We start from the raw sequence: 24,389 nt of genomic DNA, 5'->3' as shown, positions 1-24,389 counted from the left end.
GTTGCTACAAAGGGCCATATTTCATTCTTTCTCGTTGCCACGTAGTACTCCATTGTGTATATAAACCACAATTTTTTTATCCATTCATCAGTTGATGGACATTTAGGTTCTTTCCATAATTTGGCTATTGTTGAGAGTACTGCTATAAACACTGGGGTACAAGTGCCCCTATGCATCAGTACTCCTGTATCCCTTGGGTAAATTCCTAGCAGTGCTATTGCTGGGTCATAGGGTAGGTCTATTTTTAATTTTTTGAGGACCTCCACACTGTTTTCCAGAGTGGCTGCACCAGTTTGCATTCCCACCAACAGTGCAAGAGGGTTCCCGTTTCTCCACATCCTCGCCAGCATCTATAGTCTCCTGATTTGTTCATTTTGGCCACTCTGACTGGCGTGAGGTGATATCTGAGTGTGGTTTTGATTTGTATTTCCCTGATGAGGAGTGACGTTGAGCATCTTTTCATGTGCCTGTTGGCCATCCAGATGTCTTCTTTAGAGAAGTGTCTGTTCATGTTTTCTGCCCATTTCTTCACTGGGTTATTTGTTTTTTGGGTGTGGAGTTTGGTGAGCTCTTTATAGATTTTGGATACTAGCCCTTTGTCTGATATGTCATTTGCAAATATCTTTTCCCATTCTGTTGGTTGCCTTTTAGTTTTGTTGGTTGTTTCTTTTGCTGTGCAGAAGCTTTTTATCTTCATAAGGTCCCAGTAGTTCATTTTTGCTTTTAATTCCCTTGCCTTTGGGGATGTGTCGAGTAAGAAACTGCTATGGCTGAGGTCAGAGAGGTCTTTTCCTGCTTTCTCCTCTAGGGTTTTGATGGTTTCCTGTCTCACATTCAGGTCCTTTATCCATTTTGAGTTTATTTTTGTGAATGGTGTGAGAAAGTGGTCTAGTTTCAACCTTCTGCATGTTTCTGTCCAGTTCTCCCAGCACCATTTGTTAAAGAGACTGTCTTTTTTCCATTGGATATTCTTTCCTGCTTTGTCAAAGATGAGTTGGCCATACGTTTGTGGGTCTAGTTCTGGGGTTTCTATTCTATTCCATTGGTCTATGTGTCTGTTTTTGTGCCAATACCATGCTGTCTTGATGATGACAGCTTTGTAGTAGAGGCTAAAGTCTGGGATTGTGATGCCTCCTGCTTTGGTCTTCTTCTTCAAAATTACTTTGGCTATTCAGGGCCTTTTGTGGTTCCATATGAATTTTAGGATTGCTTGTTCTAGTTTCGAGAAGAATGCTGGTGCAATTTTGATTGGGATTCCATTGAATGTGTAGATAGCTTTGGGTAGTATTGACATTTTGACAATATTTATTCTTCCAATCCATGAGCACAGAATGTTTTTCCATTTCTTTATATCTTCTTCAATTTCCTTCATAAGCTTTCTATAGTTTTCAGCATACAGATCTTGTACATCTTTGGTTAGATTTATTCCTAGGTATTTTATGCTTCTTGGTGCAATTGTGAATGGGATCAGTTTCTTCCTTTGTCTTTCTGTTGCTTCATTATTAGTGTATAAGAATGCAACTGATTTCTGTACATTGATTTTGTATCCTGCAACTTTGCTAAATTCATGTATCAGTTCTAGCAGACTTCTGGTGGAGTCTATCGGATTTTCCATGTATAACATCATGTCATCTGCAAAAAGTGAAAGCTTAACTTCATCTTTGCCAATTTTGATGCCTTTGATTTCCTTTTGTTTTCTGATTGCTGATGCTAGAACTTCCAACACTATGTTAAACAACAGCAGTGAGAGTGGACATCCCTGTTGTGTTCCTGATCTCAGGGGGAAAGCTCTCAGTTTCTCCCCATTGAGGATGATGTTAGCTGTGGGCTTTTCATAAATGGCTTTTATGATCTTTAAGTATGTTCCTTCTATCCCGACTTTCTCAAGGGTTTTTATTAAGAAAGGGTGCTGAATTTTGTCAAATGCCTTTTCTATATCGATTGACAGGATCATATTTTTCTTATCTTTTCTTTTATTAATGTGATGTATCACATTGATTGATTTGCAAATGTTGAACCAGCCCTGCATCCCAGGAATGAATCCCACTTGATCGTGGTGAATAATTCTTTTTATATGCTGTTGAATTCGATTTGCTAGTATCTTATTGAGAATTTTTGCATCCATATTCATCAGGGATATTGGCCTGTAGTTCTCTTTTTTTACTGGGTCTCTGTCTGGTTTAGGAATCAAAGTAATACTGGCTTCATAGAATGAGTCTGGAAGTTTTCCTTCCCTTTCTATTTCTTGGAATAGCTTGAGAAGGATAGGTATTATCTCTGCTTTAAACGTCTGGTAGAACTCCCCTGGGAAGCCATCTGGTCCTGGACTCTTATTTGTTGGGAGATTTTTGATGACTGATTCAGTTTCTTCACTGGTTATGGGTCTGTTCAAGCTTTCTATTTCCTCCTGATTGAGTTTTGGAAGCGTGTGGGTGTTTAGGAATTTGTCCATTTCTTCCAGGTTGTCCAGTTTGTTGGCATATAATTTTTCATAGTATTCCCTGATAATTGCTTGTATCTCTGAGGGATTGGTTGTAATAATTCCATTTTCATTCATTATTTTATAATGTTTATTTATTTTTGAGAGAGACAGAGACAAAATGCAAGTGGGTTAGGGACAGAGAGAGAGGGAGACACAGAATCCGAAGCAGGCTCCAGGCTCCAAGCTGTCAGCACAGAGCCCAACGCGGGGCTTGAACTCATGAGCTGTGAGCTCATGACCTGAGCCGAAGTTGGACACTTGAGCCACCCAGGCGCCCCTCTGAGCACAATCTTTTTAAGGTTCATTCGTGTAGTGGCATGTTATTCTTTTTTGTGGCTGAACAATATTCCCTGGTATGGTTAACAGCTAAATTCTATGCAGTGGATATTGAGCCAGACCCACAAAATTCCCCCGGGGCGGTTTCCAAAAGCATAATATTGAGGACAATTAAGTCACAGAATTATAATACACAACATGATTCCGTATATTTGTATATATACTAATAACACAGAGAATCTTGCCCTATATTGAATATTAGTAGATGTCTGTGTAGTGAAAGTGAAAAAATGCATAAGAATAACATACAGCAGGGGCATCTGGGTGGCTCAGTTGGTCAAGCGTCTGACTTCAGCTCAGGTCATGATCTCATGGTTCGTGGGTTCAAGCCCCGCGTCAGGCTCTGTGCTGACAGCTCGGAGCCTGGAGCCTGCTTCCAATTCTGTGTCTCCCTCTTTGCCCCTCCCCCACTAATACTCTGTCTCTCTCTGTCCCTCAAAAAAGGAATAAAGGTTAAAAAAAGATTTTTTAATTAAAAAAAATAATAACAGGGGTGCCTGGGTGGCTCAGTCGGTTAAGCGTCCGACTTCAGCTCAGGTCATGATCTCGCAGTCCGTGAGTTCGAGCCCCGCGTCGGGCTCTGTGCTGACCGCTCAGAGCCTGGAGCCTGTTTCCGATTCTGTGTCTCCCTCTCTCTCTGCCCCTCCCCCGTTCATGCTCTGTCTCTCTCTGTCTCAAAAATAAATAAACGTTAAAGAAAAAAATTAAAAAAAAAAATAATAACAACATATAGCAGCTTGGATAATGTTCACCTCTGGGGAGAGAGGAAGGACAAGTGAGTGGATGTGGTAGTGGTGAAACACAGCAAAATGTTAATGTCTAGAAAGTAAGGTCAGTGTGCCTGTTTCCATTTATACTATTGGGTGTTTTCCATTATGGTTGAATCACTTCATAATTAAAAACCTAACCTAGAAAGAGAAGAGTTACCCTGTATATGCTTGTGAGCTAAAAATATTTACATGTGCATCCTGAATGCCTATACTTTGGTTCATTCACATAATTAAACAGTGACTTCCAAACCTGATTGGCTGACATAACTTTGGAATCAGAGCTCGTGTATTTGTGTTGATACGTAACTGGCCATTCGGTGTCATTGTCACACAAAAGAGCCCACCCTCAGAAAAATCCTTACAATGACACAATACGTAAATTAATGAAGTTATGGGTGCCCAATGACAACACCAACATATACTTGGCAAGTCTCGCTTCGTCGTATCCTTCGATTCCAAAGAAATAATATAGATAGAAACACAATGGCACTGAGAAAACTCTCCCATTCGCATCAGAAAGGAAACTGGTCTTAACTTTAAGACTGGATGGCTCTGCCCAGTACGGCTTGGAAGGATCATGAACCAAATATGTTTAGTGACTTACCCTGGTGCATGCAACTTAGGGTTGTGTTGGATAGATTGCAGTTGGGTGTCTATATTTGTGGCTTGTATCTTGTGCTCCTTTTCAAAATCCCTTGGTCTGTGGGATGCCTCACCCAACAGCAATCAATGGAATTTTCTGGGGGAACAGTTTTCTATGCCTCACCCCACAGCAATCAATGGAGTTTTCTGGGGGAACAGTTTTCTATGTATGGGGTGCCATCTAGAATTCCCTAAGTGGGTATCCTGGTACTACCAGCCCATACACATGGTATGTGTTCTTAGCCTATGTTTTAAGCCAAACTGTACTAAAGTCACACTCCAAATTTTGGGGAAATCCAGCCGGTAATTCTTTTTTTTAAATTTTTTTTAACTTTTTTTTTAAATTTATTTTTTGAGACCAGTAATTCTTGAGAGGTGTGGAAGCAAAAAACCAGAAACTTCATTTTATTACTATGGATTGTGAGCCAAGGACACACAGTGACCTGGTTTCCATGTGTCCAGTCACCTCCACCATCTAAAATCAAGTTCTCCTCCTTCCAGGGATCCTACAGCACTGTACGTTCACAGGATCCTGGGGGCTCCTCGGCGGGGGACAGAAGCTGCCGCAGGTGGTGCCTTGGGGTTTCGATCAGCATAGCTCACTCCCTGGGGGTCTTTCAGCCTTTGGAGAAGAGAGATGGCCATTTAGAGCTTAGCTGTCTCATATGGTACCTACAAGCCACATATGGCTATTTACATTTAAGTGAATTAAAGTTAAATCGAACTCAAAACTCAGGTCCTCAGTCACACCAGATGCATCCCCAATGTGCACAAGCCACATGCAGCCAGTGGCTGTTGTATGAGCACAGCTTTGGGACACTTCCATCATGGCGGGAAGTCCTACTGCACAGAGCCATTCTAGGAATGGCCATGTTTCACGGACGATGAGGGTTTTGACTCTGGTTTTAATGAAACGATGCTAATGAGTATAACTGGGACTAATAACAGTCATTGCAAATGCACGGTTTTGAGAATAAGAACTACTATCCTTCAAGAATTCCTACTGGTTATGTAATATTACACTGTTTTTAAAACAAGTGTTATTGGGGCGCCTGGGTGGCTCAGTCGGTGAAGCGTCCGACTTCGGCTCAGGTCATGATCTCACGGTCCGTGAGTTCCAGCCCCATGTCGGGCTCTGTGTTGACAGCTCAGAGCCTGGAGCCTGTTTCAGATTCTGTGTCTCCCTCTCTCTCTGCCCCTCCCCCATTCATGCTCTGTCTCTCTCTGTCTCAAAAATAAATAAACGTTAAAAAATTTTTTAAAAAGTGTTATTAAGATATAATTTATGGGGGGCGCCTGGGTGGCGCAGTCGGTTAAGCGTCCGACTTCAGCCAGGTCACGATCTCGCGGTCCGTGAGTTCGAGCCCCGCGTCAGGCTCTGGGCTGATGGCTCGGAGCATGGAGCCTGTTTCCGATTCTGTGTCTCCCTCTCTCTCTGCCCCTCCCCCGTTCATGCTCTGTCTCTCTCTGTCCCAAAAATAAATAAAAAACGTTGAAAAAAATTAAAAAAAAAAGATATAATTTATGTACCATGTGTGAAATTTGATGACATTTAGTGAATCGGTAGAATGATGTGGCTGGCCATCACCACAGTAAGTTTTAGAACATTCGTCACGCAAAAAAGTTCCCTCGTGCCTATGTGCAGTTACACCTGCTCTCCCCACCCCAGCCATAGGCCACCACTAATGTGCTTTTTCTGGAGATTTTACACAATGGAACACCACCATGGACAGTCTTCTGTATCTGGCTTTTTTTCACTTAGCAAAATGGTTTTTGCAATATATCCTTGTACCAAAGGTACCTATCACTACTTTCTTCCTTTTTTTTTTTTTTAATTTTTTTTTCAACGTTTTTTATTTATTTTTGGGACAGAGAGAGACAGAGCATGAACGGGGGAGGGGCAGAGAGAGAGGGAGACACAGAATCGGAAACAGGCTCCAGGCTCCGAGCCATCAGCCCAGAGCCTGACGCGGGGCTCGAACTCACGGACCGCGAGATCGTGACCTGGCTGAAGTCGGACGCTTAACCGACTGCGCCACCCAGGCGCCCCTCTTCCTTTTTTTATTGCTGAATAGAATTTCACTGTATGGAGGTAGCACATCGTAATATTATATTATTTTCATATTATGATCAACAATTTGCTAATCAATGTCATTAATCCAACGCTTAAAATAGGCCAGATTTGTTCATTGAGGCTTTATTTGCGAATCTGTGAACTATGTTTTTCCATACCTTAAAAAATTATATGCATATCTAAGTGAATGCCATGTGCATAAATATTTTTTAAACACAACATTGAACCATTTGTACTTTTTGCTAATGCCTCTTTTTACTTGCTTTGACATAAAGAATAAACCAATGGACCTCTGTGTCCTATGGGAAAAATGTATAAATGTTATCTGTTATTGCTCTTAGAGGTAATACTAATTAAAAAAAAAATTTTTTAATGTTTATTCATTTCTGACAGAGACAGGATGTGAGTGGAGGAGGGGCAGAGAGAGAGGGAGACACAGAATCCGAAGCTGGCTCCAGACTCCGAGCTGTCAGCACAGAGCCCGGTGCGGGGCTTGAACTCACAGACCACGAGATCATGACCTGAGCTGAAGTCAGACACTTAACGAACTGAGCCACCCAGGCACCCCAAGGTAATGCTAATTAATGTTGAATCGCAAGTAAACAGTATTTTAAATAGAAAAAAATAATGTACATTGGTTAACATTTGTTAATTGATGCTTTTATGCCATCTGACGTTTAAAATTTGCTGGCAACTCCAGCAAACCCTTTGTGATTAGCACATCAGTGGATTCACACAGGCCTTCTCATGGGGGATTTTGATTCCCACTCAATATGGGAGGCAATGAAGGGTCCAGATCACAGGGGTTTCATGCTTTGTCTCAGACCATATTGGTAATAAATAGTAGCCATGGGCAGTTGGAGTCTTGCTACTCCGGAACAAAAAGCCCGTGTATCTTTGTTGATTGAGACATAACTGACATATAACATTGTATAGGTTTTACCACTATGGTGGTAATCTTGTTGCAATATATAAACGTACCAAGTGTTTATTTGATACATTTATATATTGCAACACGATTACCACCATAGTGCTAGCTAACACATGAATCCCATCACATAATTATCATGTCTTTTCCAAGCAGTGAGAACAATTAAGATGTAATCTCTTAGCAACTCTGAAGTTTGAATACATCCTTACCGACCATGATCACAATGCTGTGCATTTCATCTCCAGAACTTACTTATCTACCGACTTTCTCACCTCCTGGTAACCACCATTCTGCCCTCAGTTTATATGAGTTTGGCTGAAGCATATGTTTTTAAACACAATGTTCATTGGCCTCCGGTCAATTGTGTGAGCTGGGGGCAGTCATATAACCAGAGTGTGGGCTAAACCAGCGGGTGAACAGGGTCGGCCTATGGAGATAAGTGAGCTTGTGGGGAGAACTCACCGAGACAGATGTCCTTTCCAGGTCGGATGAATCTGCATGTGAGAGAAAGGGGGGAAAAATCAGTTCTCAGATTGCAGGAGTCAGACTTACCCTTCCTATCCCACCATGCCCATGTGGTTTCTTCCCTTATCACTCACCCATAGCCTCCTGCTGGGGAAGTTTGGAATGGCTGGTTCTGAGAGACAGAAACACATTAAAGTGTGGGATATGAAGACTGGGGGAGAGGATAGGGTTTTGGAGAGAAGAAGAGAGTCACAGCACGGGTTGGACGGGAGTGGGAATCACAGACACGCAAACAGGGTCTGTGAAAGGTGGGAGGGGGCACGAGATATGTCGAGTTTGTCTACCTCTTGGTGGATTCTTCATGTGACAAATCTACAAAAAAAACACATAATAATAATAATAATAATAATAATAATAATAATAATACAGGGAGGAATTTATCTAATGAGAAAATCCTTCACTTCACTCCCCTTCCCCAGTGTTTTAAATCGGTGCATCCCTGAACTCACCATGCTGGGTGCATCTGTTGATGAGGAAGACGGAGAGGAAGAGGAGCAAAATGGAGAGACAGCTGCATGTGGCAGCAATGGTGGATCTGGTGGCTGGTGGGAGAGGAGCAGGTCAGACAATCAGTTTGGCTGCCCAGACACCCTGATCTGCATGTGGCAGGACAGTTGTCAGCAGCCAGACAATCGGGCTTCTAAAGCCTTCAGCTGCTGCTTCCGAGCTGGAACTTCCCATGTCTTAGGGGAGTGAATCTGACTTTCCCTTTCCCCATTCATTTTTTTTTTTTTAACGTTTATTTATTTTTGAGACAGAGAGAGAGACAGAGCATGAACGGGGGAGGGGCAGAGAGAGAGAGGGAGACACAGAATCTGAAACAGGCTCCAGGCTCCGAGCTGTCAGCACAGAGCCCGACGCAGGGCTCGAACTCACGGACTGTGAGATCGTGACCTGAGCCGAAGTCGGACGCTTAACCGACTGAGCCACCCAGGCGCCCCTCCCTTTCCCCATTCAAAGCGAGGATGGGAATAGTAGCTACTGACTGCACTGCATGGTGGGGGGCTGGGGGGTAACCAGGTGGGCACTCCCAGAGAGGGCCTCGCCCAAGGGAAATTCCCAATCAGTGTGTCAGCCATATCAATAATAATGAAGATTTATGGGGCACCCGGGTGGCTCAATTGGTTGAGCATCCGACTTCGGTGCAGGTCATGATCTCACAGTTCGTGGGTTCAAGGCTCTGTGCTGACAGCTCAGAGCCTGGACCCTGCTTCCGATTCTGTGTCTCCCCCTCTCTCTGCCCCTCCTCTGCTCATGCTCTGTCTCTTTCTGTCTCTCAAAAATAAATACATGTTGGGGCGCCTGGGTGGCTCAGTCGGTTAAGCGTCCAACTTCGGCTCAGGTCATGATCTCACGGCCCGTGAGTTCGAGCCCTGCGTCGGGCTCTGTGCTGACAGCTCAGAGCCTGGAGCCTGTTTCAGATTCTCTGTCTCCCTGTCTCTCTCTGACCCTCCCCTGTTCATGCTCTGTCTCTCTCTGTCTCAAAAATAAATAAACGTTAAAAAAAATTTTTTTTAAAAATAAATACATGTTTAAAAAAAATTTAAAAAAAAAAGTCACACAGCCGGGATGGGCTTCAAGTCCTGGGATGTCTAACCCTTTAGGCCAGGCGGCCCCAGGTCCGGGCAGCTCTGTGCTGGCCACTGGGTGTGGAAACCCCAGAGAAGTGAGCTCACAGTCTGGGCAGATACACATTTCCCCCCATAACGGCGATGCTGGCAGAGGCAAGTCCCATCAGACATGAATGGAAGTCCCAACTCTCTCCCAGTTCAAGGGTTGTTTAAATGTTATACACCCCTGGGATATTATTCAGAAAATCCGACCATCTGCAACAAAGCCTATGAAACCTGGAGGGCATTATGCTAAGTGACATGAACTAAAGGCAAACACTACATGATTGGATTCCACTTACACTTGGAATCTAAAAAATTTAAAAAAAATTTTTTTTTTTTTTAATTGAACTCATAGAAGCAGAGAGTAGATGGTTGCCAGGGGCTGAGGGCGGGGTAAGTGAGGAGACGCTTCCAGTTAAAAGATGATTCCTTTTATCATCTGGGTTCCTGGGTGGCTCAGTCGGTTAAGCATCTGACTTCAGCTTAGGTCATGAGTTCGAGCCCAGCGTCGGGCTCTCTGCTGACAGCTCAGAGCCTGGAACCCGCTTCAGATTCTGTGTCTCCCTCTCTCTCTGCCCCTCCCCCGCTCACGCTCTGTCTCTGTCTCTCTCTCTTTCTCAAAAATGAATAAACTTAAAAAAAAACTTTAAAAAAAAAAGGAGTAAAACAAGTTTTGAGAGAAATCCAGAGGTGATACAGGATGTGTACAGTGATTAATCAAGTTCATAAAATACATTACTTTCCTTGGTATTCACTTTTTGGGGCAACGGGAACGCCAATCAGGAGAAATATGTTCATGCAAATTCGTAACTGTTTAAATCTAATATCTAACATATACGCGTTTTAAGCTAAAATGGCACATGATAAGAAATTTTATTGCCAATCACATGAAGTTTTCCCTTTACGTGAGATCTTGAATTTACAATGAATATTTCCTGGCTACTAGAAACATTATTTTTGAATTATCTAGATATGTCTTATTTCTAAACAGAACCACACCAGTTAGTGAGTATTTTCACAGGAGGGTTCTCTTGCTGACTGAGGCTTACTAGAATCATCTTTCGTGTGGAATTTTTCTTCCAAAATGCCTCCTATACAGAAGACCATAAGAACTGAATTTTTTTGTTTGATAGTACTTTTTTTCAGTCTTTTAAATTTGGAAAGAATGTGAACACATCGACTCTGTTTGCATTCAAAAGAAGCGAATAAAAATTACTTATAAAAGACAACATGGGGGGCGCCTGGGTGGCTCAGTCGGTTAAGCGTCCGACTTCAGCTCAGGTCACGATCTCGCGGTCCGTGAGTTCGAGCCCCGCATCGGGCTCTGGGCTGATGGCTCGGAGCCTGGAGCCTGCTTCCGATTCTCTGTCTCCCTCTCTCTCTGCCCCTCCCCCATTCATGCTCTGTCTCTCTCTGTCTCAAAAATAAATAAACGTTAAAAAAAATTAAAAAAAAAAGACAACATGGGGTGCCCGGGTGGCGCAGTTGGTTGGGCGTCTGCCTTCGGCTCAGGTCATGACATCACAGTCCGTGAGTTCGAGCCCCACATCGGGCTCTGTGCTGACAGCTCAGAGCCTGGAGCCCGTTTCGGATTCTGTGTCTCCCTCTCTCTCTGCCCCTCCCTGTCTCACACTCCTTCTCTCGCTCTCACAAAAATAAATAAATATTAAATTTTTTTAAAAAGGTGAATAAATTCTGGACATGTAATGTATCGTATGGTGACAGTAGTCGATATTCTATTGTATAATTGAAATTTGCTTAAAGAGATCTTAAGCATTCTTACTTAAAAAAAAGGGGGGGGTGAGTACGTGAGGGGCAGGTGCATTCATTCACTTGATGGGGGGATTCCTTTCACGGCGTACTTGTACTCCCAACCATCACGGGGCACACTTTAAATACCTTATTTTATTTCCCGATTACAGCTCCATAAAGATGGGGCCGGAAGGAGAGGGGTGGGGTGAGAATACCTGACTCACAGAGCTGGATAATGATGGAAGGTGTGAGTACTGGCTTTACAACGCTCAGTCTAGAATCTGACTCACCATGTAGGATAATGAGATCGCAGTGATAATGATTATTTTCTCCCCCGATATCCCGCCCACACCTGTCTCCCTCTGTAGCAGATGATGCTGATATTCCTCCTTCCCTGCTCCCCCAGATCCCTTTGCCATTTTTATGCACTCTGGATTGTGGTTTCCTGCCTTAAGCCCTGGCTGCCCGTGTGTGTCACCTTCTCCATCTCCTGCACTTTCCCGTGGCATTGAGCAAAAGACACTCACTCGTGTTCGGTCCTTTTCTTCTCATGCCTTCTTCCCCTGTGCCCTCTACAATATTGTTTCCACACTCATGTGAGAGTCTGCTTCTAGCAGCCCTGAATCCAACACACCCTCAAACACAGCAATCTATCAGCACATCACCAGGGACGTGAGACACAGGGCAGGAGCAGCTCTTCCCGGACTAGCAAGGCCCCGAATGGATGCAGAGAAACTTCGACCTTCATCTAGCCTAGATTTCTCTCCCACAGCAGCTCACTAGAAATGAGAAGTAAACTATTACAAGACTTTCCTCTTCCTATGGCCCCACACCCATCGATCTGAGCTCACCCTGAGATGTCCACATTTCCTGGCCAAATTTCACATCCATGTTTACAAGTTGCCAGAATAAACTACAAAGGGTCTCTGGTGTTGGTGTGAAGGAATCAGACGAGCAAAGGGATACAGCTTGACATGGAGCGTAAATAAAGTCACAGGCACAGAAGAGAAGACTGGCCTCGTATGCGGGCTGGGGACATCCTGTCTGAGCTTAAAGGCTTTATTCTGTTTAGAATTGCGGCGGTATAAATTTGAACTCAGAAAGCACATCTTAAGAAGACACCCACTAAGGTGTCTATAATAAAAGGAAAATAAGGGTTGGCAAGGATATGGAGATATTGGAACCCACATGCATTACTGGTGGGAATGTAAAATGGGGCGGCCACGCTGGGAAATAACTTGGCCGTTTCTCAAAAAGTTAAATGTAGAGTTAACATATGCCCTTCCAATTCTACCCATGGGTAGATACCGAAGAAAAATTGGGAGCGGGGACTCAAACAGGTACGTGCACACCAATGCTCAGGGTAGAATTATTGCGATACCAAAAAGGTATGAACAACCCAAATGTCCACCATGGGGATGGGGAGACATCGCTTAACAGGCTGGCGATTTCATTTGGGGGTGATGAGAATGTTCTGGAATTGTATAGTGGCTGTGGCTGCACAGCCTTGCAAACATACTAAAATGCCACTGAGTCATATCCTTCAAAAGGGTGAATTTAGGGAGTGTGAGTTATGTATCAATCAAAAAGAAAGAAAATAACGCAAGAGCCGAAATCACCGTTTCTCTTCCTCTTTCCCCTCTGACACCATCCCTGGCCCTTCCTGCTCTATTTCTGACCCTTTCATGCTCCTGGATGCTATCAGATTTCATATCTCTCCAAGAAGACATTCCTGGCATGCATTATGGTCCCAAAGCTGGAGTAGAAATCATTTCCCAAGTCTGCTAATCCTGAATAAACACATTTTCAAAGACTATTACTTATTTTGCAAGGACATTTTGGGAGATACCTTTAAAAAAAAAAAAAGCTGGTTATGTCAGTGTCAACTCTAATGACAGCCCTGAACAATTTTGGCTCTTTGGAGTAGCTTATAGGGAGGTTACAAGTTGCAGAAATTAAAGATGAATAAGCACCTAGTTGCCAATTTACATTATATATTTGGCCATTAAAATCTGGATGAGCTCCTGTTTTCATCCAAAGATGTCAAAAGCTCTAACTTTTACAGGCATCTCTGAGGATAGAATCTTAGCCAATTCTTCATGGAAAAGCAGCATCAGAGAAAAGTAACTGAATGTTCAGCTGTGTTTGAGAATTTAGAAGTTTTTTTTTAATAATTTTTTTAATGTTTATTTATTTTTGAGACAGAGAGAGACAGAGCATGAACAGGGGAGGGTCAGAGAGAGGGAGACACAGAATCTGAAACAGGCTCCAGGCTCTGAGCTGTCAGCACAGAGCCCGACGCGGGGCTTGAACTCACTGACCAGCAGATCATGACCTGAGCCGAAGTCGGCCGCTTAACCGACTGAGCCACCCAGGTGCCCCGAGAATTTAGAAGTTTTAGCAAGTCCTTTGGTCATACATATTCCCAAAGCACGTGGACTCCACAGCATAGGGATCGTGCTGCCCAAACCAGACACACAAGCTCATCCCCATTCTTCCCAAAACTCCACCATAGTGTTTTCATTATGTAAAATGACAAACGATGCACCTTGTGCTGTCTTACTCATCAGATTTTTATGAACCCAGGAGGAGCTCAGCAGTCATTGCCCAAGAGAGGCAATCATCCTCCCAATCGCATTGAGAAATCATGCATCGAGATGCTTCTTGTGCCTTTTAATCAAAAAGGATCCCCTGTTGGGGCGCCTGGGTGGCGCAGTCGGTTAAGCGTCCGACTTCAGCCAGGTCACGATCTCGCGGTCCGTGAGTTCGAGCCCCGCGTCAGGCTCTGGGCTGATGGCTCGGAGCCTGGAGCCTGCTTCCGACTCTGTGTCTCCCTCTCTCTCTGCACCCCCCCCCCCGTTCATGCTATGTCTCTCTCTGTCCCAAAAATAAATAAAAAACGTTGAAAAAAAATTAAAAAAAAAAAAAAGGATCCCCTGTCTCATGAGGTGGGTATAATTTGGAAAAGCATTCTTCAATTTATCTTACCTTTTCCCCCTGGAGGGGCTCTGCGTTTTTTGCGGTCATCTAGAAAACAGGAGGTAAGAAAAAAAATCACAATGATTGTGTGGGGATCTTGGGGTCCTATGTCCTCATGTCCCACTTACGGACTCTATGCCTTCTTTGGGAAGCAGAGAATGTCTTCCCCACTCTTGGGATGCTCACTGGGTTCGCAAACCAGGGTCAGAATATGAGATTGCTCTTTCTAATATTCTTGGAGTTTTGATATTATTTCTAATAACAAAAATATTTATATGACCCCACTAATTCCCCCCTCCCCTTCCAATCCTATTCCTTGCCAGTCTTCCCTATCTCAGGCAAGGGCACTGTCATTTTGCAAATATTCTCTCCCATTTGGTTAAGTTTTCTTATCTTGTTGACTATTTCTTTAGCCACGCAGAAGCTTTTTAGCTTGATGCCTTCCCACTTGTTTATTTTTGCCTTAAAAAAAAATTTTTTTTTTATAAATTTTTTTTGTAACATTTATTTTTGAGACAGAGAGAGACAGAGCATGAATGGGGGAGGGTCAGAGAGAGGGAGACACAGAATCTGAAACAGGCTCCAGGCTCTGAGCTGTCAGCACAGAGCCCGACACGGGGCTCAAACTCACAGCCCTCACGGACCGCGAGATCATGACCTGAGCTGAAGTCGGCCGCCCAACTGACTGAGCCACCCAGGCGCCCCTATTTTTGCCTTTTTAATGCTTTTTGTGTCATATCTGAAAACCTCATTGCCAAGATTAAGCAAAGGAGTTTTCCCCTGTTTTCTTCGAGGGGTTTTATGGTGTGGGGTCTTATGTTTAAGTCTCTACTACGTTTTGAATTGATTTTTGTGAGTGGTGTAAGATAGGGGTCCAATTTCATTCTTCTGGCATCCAGTTCTCCCAACACCGTTTACTGAAGAGACTACCCTCACCCCACTGAGTATTTTTGGCTCCCCTACCAAATGTCAGTTGATTGTATATGTGAGGCTTGAATTCTGGGCTCTTGGTTTTGTTTTGCTGGTCTATGTGTCTATTTTTATGCCAGTACCGTACCATTTGGATTACTGTAGCTTTCCAGTATAGTCTGAAATTAGGATGTGTGATACCCCCGACTTTGTTCTTTCTCCGTATTTCTTTGACCATTCAGGATCCAGCATTTTTTTGGTTGGGTCGTTAGGGTTTTCCATATGTAAGATTACATCATCTGCAAATAAAGACGGTTCTGCTTCTTCCTTTCCAGTTTGGATGCCTCTTACTTCTTTGTCTTGTTTGACTGCTCGATTGCTACGTTGAATGGAAGTGGTGAGAGTGGACATCCTTGTCTTGTTTCTGATGTTAGAGGAAAAGCTTTTGACCTTTCCCCTTCGAGTATGATGCCAACTGTGGACTTGCGTATGTCCTTTGTTATGTTGAGATGTATTCCTTCTATACCCCACTTGTGGAGAGTTTTTAATTTTGAAAGTATGTTGTATTTTGTCAAATACCTTTTCTGCATCTACTGAGATGATCGTATGACTTCTGTCCTTCATTCACGAATGTGGTCTATCGCATTTATTGATTGTATATGTTGAACCATCCTTATACCACAGGGACAAATCCCACTTAACCATGACGTGTAACCTTAATGTGCTGTTGAACTTGGTTGCTAATGTTTTGTTGGGAATATCTGCATCTATGTTCATCGGGGATATTATATTGCTCCGTAGTTTTCTTTTAGTGTTACTGTCTGGCTTTGGTATCGGTGATGCCGGCCTCATGAAATGAGAGTAGGAGTGTTCCCTCCTCTTCCATTTTTGGGAAGACTCTGAGAAGGATTTGCATTATTTTTTCTTTAAATGTCTGGTGGAATTCATAAGTGAAACCTTCTGGTTGGTCCTGGGCTCTTCTTCATTGGGAGGTTTTTGATTTTTGAGGTACTCTCCTTCTCTGTTATTGATCTGTTCAGATTTTCTATTTCTTCATGATTCAGTCTTGGTTTGTAGATGTCCACACAGGTTCCCTTGTCCATAAGTTATTGATCACATCTCCAGGTGCTTCCAGACCATGGCCAATAGGACCTGGAAATAATTTACAGTCTCCTGCAGGTTCCACAGCTGGTACTGAGGTCTGTCTGCCTACTACTCAACTCACAGGTGGGTGAGACTCCTCTTGGGTCCCTTGGTGTTTGGTGCCGGATCCCACAACTCCCACAAAAGCACTTTTGTTTGTGCATGGATGCCACATTTCTGTTGTTGGCATGGAAGATTGGTACAAAAATGAGGGATGTCTTATGCTGCCACGATGCTCAGTTTGGATTTTCTTATTTTCTCAACTTGTAGTGGCTCTGCCATCACCGTTTTCAGCAGAACAATATCCATACATTTGGTTCTGCTGTATGGAATCAGAGTCTCACACTGTGACCTGGAATTGTCTCGGGATCTATGCTGAGTAAGAGGGAAGGTTTTAGGATTGATCCTGAAGAGTACAAAGCAACGGGGGTAAAGGGAAGGACCAGGGTTTCCCTGGGGACATTCTTACCCATCTCTGTATTAACCATGTCTTTTATTTTCTGTATTTGATTCTTTGACATTTTGGGACCTTGCTGACCCTGGAGATATTCCCCTCCCAGGGTATCTACTTCCTAGAGATAGAAGACAGCTCTCCCTCAAGCACGCCTCTCAAATGCAACCCAAGCAATCCAGAACTCACACTCTTGACCACCTCCTCTATGGCTCCCACACTCTGGACCACTATTCCCCTGCCCTAATGACTCCAGGGTCAGATACGAGACACTCAGGGACAGCCTCTATACCCCAGAGCCAATCTTAAGCCTGTTCCTTCCCACAGAAACCACAGTAAAGGTTCCTGCCCCATCTTCTCCCTCCCTCTGCTTCCTGACTAGCCCTGGTGCTTCTCTGTGTGGTCCTGCATGGCATCCCCCTCTTGGAAACTAACAAACACTTTTTTTTTCCCCAGTGACAATCACATCTCCATCTTTGGTCATACTTCAAATTTTCTGTTAATACATATATTCTAAAACACCCTCCACACCCACCTCATTGATACCCATTCGGAATCTCTGATGAGAACTGGTCACCAAATTCAGTTCCCATTCCCGCCTTCCCCCAATTCTCTACACTCAAGCAGTCACAGCTGTCTTTTTGTTTCCTGGACTCTTCTCTCCCCAGCCAGGTTCCATCACAGGAAAAGGAATATGTGCCTCAAGGGAAAACCTGAAGCTGCCTTTCTCACCTGTGACCTCCAGCTGCAGGTGTTCACTCTCCTCTGACCACTCCTGGGAGTCCATTGTCTTGTAGGCGCAAAAGTACGTCCCAGCATCCTTTGGCTCCAGGTGAGTGAGGAGGAATTCAGCCTCATATCCTGCAGATCTCTGCTCCTGTCTGTACCCAGAGTCCTGCAGCTTCCTCAGCATGAATGTCACATTGTGGCGGTGACCCAGGCACCTCAAGGTCACGTTACATCCCTGTTCAACCACTGGGCTGGGCAAGGCACTGAGGTAGGGTTTGGTAAGTGTCTCTGGAAAGAATTCAGAGTTAGTCTGAATCTTCCAAGTGATGACTGCCAATGCCCTCCCAGAATTCAGAGGATCAGATAGAAAACTTGGGATGCAGGAACAGATCAAGTGTATGCAAGAAAACTCACCATTCTTTTTCTCATCTTCAAAGCCCAGGGAAAGCCCTGGAAGAGAAACTCTCATTAGACATGAGTTTATATACTCATCTTGGAGTACAAATCAGGCAGATGATGCGTGACTAATTTGTTAAAGATCCATCCCATTTGTTGAAGGTACTTCCTTGGGTAGATTTAAAAAAAATTTTTTTAATGTTTATTTATCTTTGAGAGAGAGATAGTGACAGAACACGAGCGGGGGAGGGGCTGAGAGAGAGAGGGAGACACAGAATCCAAAGCAGGCTCCAGGCTCTGAGCTGTCAGCACAGAGCCCTATGCGGGGCTCAAACTCACAGACTGCAAGATCATGACCCGGGCCAAAGTCAGATGCTTAACCAACTGAGCCACCCAGGTGCCCCTCCTTGGGTTTATTTTTTACCTTTTGCTTATGTCCCATTGTTTCTCATTCAGGAGTTAATGTTTATGTACAAAATTCCAGTAACATTTCCTGATTTATTGTGTTGCTTTCACAATTAGTCTTTTCTTTCACCATCTAGAAATCATTGCACACTTACCTATATTTTCCTCTCCTGTCTTGTATGATGGCAGTTTTCACCCTTACCACTTAAATGATGCAATGGTTATTTTATTGTGGAGTATGAGTGGAGGGTTTCCTCTCTGGAGAGGAAGTTGCTGTCTCTAACAAAGTTCTTCTTTTCACAAAGAATTCAAGACATTCGTGGTCTTAAATGCTTTCTTCACTCTTGGCTTTGATCTTGACAAACATCAGCCCCTCCCTCTCCTATGTTCTGTTCTATTTATTTCATTCTGGGACAGGAACATCATCCCATGGATGAAAATATGGGAAACCAGTCTTGGGGTCTGCTAAGAGTTGAAGCTATAATTTCTCAATGCAAGAGTATCTCAAGACATCTGGCCTTTGTTTAAACTCAGAGGTCAGCTCACAACAGGGACCCCCAAGCTTCACCTAGAAGGAAGGAGGTGGAGTCTAGACAGTGTGCTGAGAGGGCACTTGCAGTGACAATGTCTGGGATTAGTAGGTAGGAAATCATCCTCTGGGTGGTCAGGGAGTCCTAGGTCTCATGGTCCCTTTTTAGTGCCCCCCCCCCACCAATCCTGCTTTCAGACTCATGATATCTCAGCTCTGATATCAGCCAATAGTTTGCTCAAATAGTGATTCCCTTAAACACACACACGCACACACACACACACACAAACATACAGTTGCCTTTAGTTCATTTTACATTGTGAAACCCTACCAGAGAATAGAAAGTGAGGGAGGGGTCCTCTTTCTTTGTCAAATAAAATTGTGTATATTTAAGTTCTACAATATGATGATTTTATATCTATCATCTATCAATCAATCAATGATTACCACCTTCAAGCTAGTTAACACCTCCATCACCTCATATAGTTACCCTTTGTGAGTGTGTGTGTGTGTGTGTGTGTGGTGAGAATACAGAATCATTAACTCAAGTCCCCATACGGCGCATTGGATTCCTCAGAACTTGTCCATCTCTCCTAACAAGGGACGACAGCTGACTTAGACAAGGAAGACTGAAATGGAGAAAGCTGTCATTAAGGGGAAGAAACCCACTGGCATTCAGGATAACCTGAAAAAGCACATTTCCCAGGAAGTAATTACAATAGAGAAACTACCAATGATCAAGTATCTGTCATTTGGCTGATATTTGCCCACCTCTACCACGTATCCTACATCTAACACTTAGAATGGCCTTTACAGACATCAAATGGAGCGCTGTACAATGTCCAGCCTAGTTAGGGGCTATTACCTTTACTGAGATAGGAAGGAGTGGGGGCCCTAGAAACCACAGTTCCCTAAAAACTAATGTGATACTGTGATTTATGGTAAGAAACACACATTTGGTTTCTGTCCTGGTTCCTGGCACAGAGGTCCTGAAACCCTTGGAATTTTCTAAGTGTTGAAAGCGATAAGCATTCTTTCATTATGTAAATGAAGGGACTTTTGGACCACACCTAAGGATGGGGGCTGGTTGCCAAGGGAATCAACCCTAGGAGGACAAGGCTGGAACTTTCAGTCCCACCTCACTGACCTCTGGGGAGGGGAGAGGGGCTGGAGATGGAATCAATCACCAATGGCCAATGATTTCATCAACCATGCCTATGGAATGAAACCTCTATAAAAGCTCTAAAAGACGAACGAGTTCAGAGAGCTTCCAGGTTGGTGAACATATGGAGGTGCAGGGAGAATGGTGCACCTGGAGAAGACATGAAAACTCTGTGCTCTTTCCCCATACCTGGCCCTCCACACCTCTTCCATCTGGCTGTTCCAGAGCCATATATATTTATATTTTTATATTTATAATATTCTAGTAATATAGTAAGTAAAATATTTCTGTGAATTCTATGAGCTTCTCTAGCAAACTAATTGGACCAAAAGAGGGGGTTATGGGAGCTCCTGATATATAGACAGTTGATCAGAAGCCCAGGTGACCACCTGAACTGGTGACTGGCACCTGAAATGGAGAGGGGGCGTTCTTGTAGAACTGACACCTTACCTATAGGATCTGATGCTACCTCCAGCTAGATAGTATCACAATTGAGTGAAATTATAGTATACCCAACTGGTGTTCAAGACTTGCTTGGTGGTGTCAGGGTCCCACCCTCACACATTAGAACTGGGTGCCAAACTTGGGTCTCCCAGTTACCGTTAAATTACAACTTAACAGATCCTTTGAACTCATCATCTGGAAAGCTTGAAAATTTTTATGTAAAAGATTATTCAGATTATAGTATATTATATAAAATATTATCTTATTCCATTATAGAAAGAAATGTCACAGCGATACATGCTGCACCATGGATGGACCCTACAAATATACCAAGAAAAAGAAGCCAGACATGAAAGGTCACACATCATATGATTCCATTTACATGATATGTCCAGAATAGCTAAATCTAGAGAGACAGAGAGTAGATTGGTGACTGCCAGGGTCTGGGGGAAGGGTTAGGGTTAGGGTTAGGGTTAGGATGATGAGTGACTGCCTTGTAGGTATAGTATTTCCTTTAAGGGTGATGAAGTCATTTTGTGATGGTTACATAACAATGTGAATGTCTACCATGCCACTAAATTGAATACTTTAAAATGGTTACTCTTATGTGAACTGTACCTTAATACATTTAAACATTTTTTTTTAATTTTTTTTAATGTTTATTTATTTTTGAGACAGAGAGAGACAGAGCATGAACGGGGGAGGGTCACAGAGAGAAGGAGACACAGAATCTGAAACAGGCTCCAGGCTCTGAGCTGTCAGCACAGAGCCCGACGCGGGGCTCGAACCCATGAACCGTGAGATCATGACCTGAGCCGAAGTCGGACGCTTAACCGACTGAGCCACCCAGGCGCCCCACATTTAAACATTTTTATGTAAGTTGGGTACTTTTGCCCTAAAGATGCACAAAGATTCAGGTATCAAAAGTCCACCTGAAATAAGATTAAGTGGAAATGCCTAGTTGTATCGCAAGCAACCTCCGTCAAGTGCAATGGTGGATCTGGCTGGCCTCTAGAGCCATCTGATCCAGGGATTCAGTGCTGTTAGGGCCTTTTCTCTTCACTGGCATGCATCACTCCCTCTGAATATGGTCAGGATAGGACCAAGAGCCTGGGAGCGGGGCTGAGGGCAACTACAGTCTGGCATCTTTGGAAGGTCACTTCATAGAGGACCAAAATTTATCTGTGTCCTGATGCCAGTTTGAGAAACTTCCCGACAGAACTGGACTGGCTTGCTTTGCATCATCCCTGGAATAATGATTATGGTCAAAGAGGAGGACAGTCTTATGGGTTGATTTGTGTCCCCCTCAAAAGATATGTTCAAGTCCTAATATGTTATTTGGAAATAGTGTTATTGGAGAGTAGGATGGCCCCCTAAGTCTGCATAAGAAGAGGTGGAGAGACATGGAGACAGACACAGAGGGAAGACGGCCATTTGAAAACACGAGAGATCCCAGCAAAGTATCTACAGACAAGGAGCCCAAGGACTGCCTGCCATCCCCAGAAGCGAGGAGAGCTGGGAACGGATTCTCCCTTTGAGCCTCAGAGCCCTCACAAGGCCAGCTCTGCACCTTGATCTTGGACTTCTGGCCTCCAGAACTGTGAGAGAATACATTTTTATGGTTTTAAGCCACTTGGCTTGTGGCACTTTGTGACAGCAGCCCCAGGAAATGAATATGGGCAGGAAAAGGTCAGTCTCTTGACTTCCCAGATTATTCTGCCCTACAGAGGGAGGTTTGGGGTACAGTGACTGACAGCCACCCCAGAAGCTCAAATGTGTGTGTGGGAGGAACAATACCCCAAAGGGAAGGTCTATACCCCAGAAGAAGGAGGAAGGAACTGGGGCAGATGAGAAGTCCTGCTGTCCTACACACACACACCCTTCACCTCCTACTCATGAAAGAGGGAGGAAGTGGGGGCTTGGTCAGTGGAGCTGCTGGTTCAAAGTCTAGAGCTCCTGTGTGACCAAGTCACAGTTATAATCGAGGCGTTCCTTTCTACAGGCTCAGATCCATCTGATTACATCACGTTCAAGTTGAGGACAGTTAAAATCAGGCTGAGGATAGGGCTGGCCAGAAAATTTTCATGTCATCCATTGTCTGCAGCATAACTCTTCACTGAATTCCTGATTTGTACCCAAACTCACCACTCTACACTGTACATACCCCACCCTCCTATATGCCTACAAGCATTCATGGCAAGACTGGTATTTAGACAAAACAGGTTTGGGGACCCCATGGGAGCTCTGCATTTCACAGCTGAGTAAACCAGGGTGTCACTACACATCTCTGAACCTTGGTTCCTCATTCGTTATGTGCAAGCACCAGTACAGAGGCATGTTGTACCACAGCCCACCAAAGTCTGACAGGTGGCATGTGTCTAAGACACAGAAGCCATCAATGCACATCAACCTCCACTTCGTGGTAAATTTTCTCACCCACCCAAACCCATCCATCCCAGTCCTGGAGACTTACCGAGGCAAAGCAAGGACAGGAATTCTGTGATCATAGTGCCCCTTCCACCCAGACCGAGATCCTGTCTTCAGTTTTATAGTTCAAAGGAAGAAGGGGGACTGGGCCATCATGGCTCCCTCCTGCCACTTTGTGCCCAGGCTGTGTGGGTAGAGGTTTCACCCTGACACTTTGGTTCTCCACCACCTGGTGTAGAGTTTCCTTCTCACAACCAAGCCAGGAAATGATCAATGACAACATCTCCTTCATAAATCCGGTGTGTGTGCCAGCTCCACCCACCCCAAGATCTGTCTTATCTCATCTAAAGTCCTGACCAAGATATTTTCTTTTACAAAAAAATAATAATTGTCTTGGAAAACGTTTTAGAGTTGCAAAAAAAAAAAAAAATACAGGGTTCCCATGTGCCCATCAACCAGCTTTCCCTAATGGTAGTAGAAGTACAGTACATTATCAAAACCAGAAAATTAGCATCAGCAAAATACAGTGGCTGGGCAAGCACATGGTAACGTCTAAAATGCAGGAGTCTCTGGTAAAAGCTGGGCACCCGCTGCCCGTGAGAGCAGGTTGGTCAACAAGAAAGCAGAAATGGATGTCTGCCTTTGAAGCTGAGTAAACTTGTCTCTTAGTAAACCTTGACAAATGGGTCACACATTGGATTTTTAGTGTGCTTTCTTTTACAGAAGAGAAAGTAATCAAGGGAAATTGGAAAGCTTCCATTCAGTTTTTTTTCCCCTCACGGGGAGAGTGTAATTCCATTTTCCGGGAACAAGGAGGAAATATTGATGAATTAAGGGAGAAAATTCCTCTCTAGAAGTACAACACACATCTTTCTTTCCCAGCTACTCATTGCTTCCCAAGTTAGTTAAGACTCTTGTTAATTAATGATTGCCTCACATAACTGAAAACACTAAGGTTGTAATGGGTTCAAGCATGGGTAGATCCAAATGCTCAAATAATAGAACTCTGTCTTTCTCCATGTCTGGGCGCCACTTCCCACTGTGTAGACTTCACTCTCAGGTTGTTTCTCATTATGTTCTGGGAAGATATCCACCAGCATATCCAGGCAGAAATAATGTACTTGAAAAAAAAATAGTATGCTTGCACTAACACTTGCAACAAAACTCATAAGGCAGACTCAACATTGCTTGATCTTGGTTTACATGTCTGTTCCTAAATTGATCAATGTAGCCAGTGTGATAGATTATGCTGATTGGCCTTTCTGGGGCAGTGAGCACACCTGCAGCTAGAAAGTTGGATCAATCTCATTTAACCACAGAGAGTAAGTGATAGTTGGCCAATGTCCCAGTCAAGATAGTCTTACCAGGATATACAGGATATGAGTAGTTAGACATGCAAAAAGTCAATACTGTCCACTATGTGCCTTCGTCTGCCCATGTAAGGCTGCGCCCAGGCAAGATTTTGCCTCTTTCCCAGAACTAATCTATGATTCTTCTCTCCCTTAACCATGAATATTTAACCATGAGATTGCTGAAATTGTGTGCAGGTGCCATAATGTTATAACAGCTATACATCAGCTTTCTAGAATTATTAGGTCCCTTGCCTGGAGGTAAGGGGAGTTGGGAGGAAACATGGTTGTTTGCAGATACACAAGGGTTGAAAAATCGTATAGTACACCTCAAAGCAGAT

At 43.8% G+C, this 24,389-nt stretch overlaps 1 protein-coding gene and 2 long non-coding RNA genes across 7 annotated transcripts; 2 read left to right on the top strand and 1 right to left on the bottom strand.

Annotated features, from left to right (window-relative positions):
* Positions 1–4,608: 4,608 nt before the first annotated feature.
* LOC131499084 (V-set and transmembrane domain-containing protein 1-like) lies at positions 4,609–22,983 on the bottom strand. 5 transcript variants are annotated; one of them, XM_058706812.1, is made up of 9 exons: positions 22,746–22,967; positions 17,751–17,786; positions 17,340–17,624; positions 14,114–14,152; positions 8,210–8,302; positions 8,045–8,072; positions 7,835–7,872; positions 7,698–7,735; positions 4,609–4,852 (listed from the first exon to the last, which is right to left on the bottom strand). In XM_058706812.1, the coding sequence occupies exons 1-9, from the start codon at positions 22,777–22,779 to the stop codon at positions 4,820–4,822; spliced, it is 624 nt and encodes a 207-aa protein (XP_058562795.1). In that variant the 5' UTR covers positions 22,780–22,967; the 3' UTR covers positions 4,609–4,819. The 5 variants fall into 5 exon arrangements, with proteins under 5 accessions (XP_058562795.1, XP_058562796.1, XP_058562799.1 ...); XM_058706813.1 differs by having other exon boundaries at positions 7,698–7,731; positions 7,825–7,872; positions 22,746–22,965; XM_058706816.1 differs by lacking the exon at positions 17,340–17,624 and having other exon boundaries at positions 22,746–22,983.
* LOC131499086 (uncharacterized) lies at positions 16,078–17,439 on the top strand. The gene is made up of 2 exons (XR_009255717.1): positions 16,078–16,240; positions 17,276–17,439. It is a non-coding gene; the product is annotated as an uncharacterized LOC131499086 (long non-coding RNA).
* On the top strand, positions 20,547–23,382 carry LOC131499085 (uncharacterized). Its single transcript, XR_009255716.1, has 2 exons — positions 20,547–20,628; positions 21,621–23,382. It is a non-coding gene; the product is annotated as an uncharacterized LOC131499085 (long non-coding RNA).
* Positions 23,383–24,389: the final 1,007 nt, after the last annotated feature.

Source organism: Neofelis nebulosa, chromosome 17 (genome assembly GCF_028018385.1).
Source record: "Neofelis nebulosa isolate mNeoNeb1 chromosome 17, mNeoNeb1.pri, whole genome shotgun sequence".
Taxonomy (NCBI): domain Eukaryota; kingdom Metazoa; phylum Chordata; class Mammalia; order Carnivora; family Felidae; genus Neofelis; species Neofelis nebulosa.
This window is presented reverse-complemented; position numbering and strand designations above follow the sequence as displayed.

Coding starts and splice junctions, on each gene's coding strand:
- LOC131499084 (XM_058706812.1), bottom strand. CDS start 22,779: ATGATCACAGAATTCCTGTCCTTGCTTTGCCTCG. Junction 8,303..14,113: donor AGCCCCTCCAGGGGGAAAAG/GTAAGATAAATT, acceptor CTCTCCCACCAG/CCACCAGATCCACCATTGCT. Junction 4,853..7,697: donor TGGAAAGGACATCTGTCTCG/GTGAGTTCTCCC, acceptor TCTTCTCCAAAG/GCTGAAAGACCCCCAGGGAG.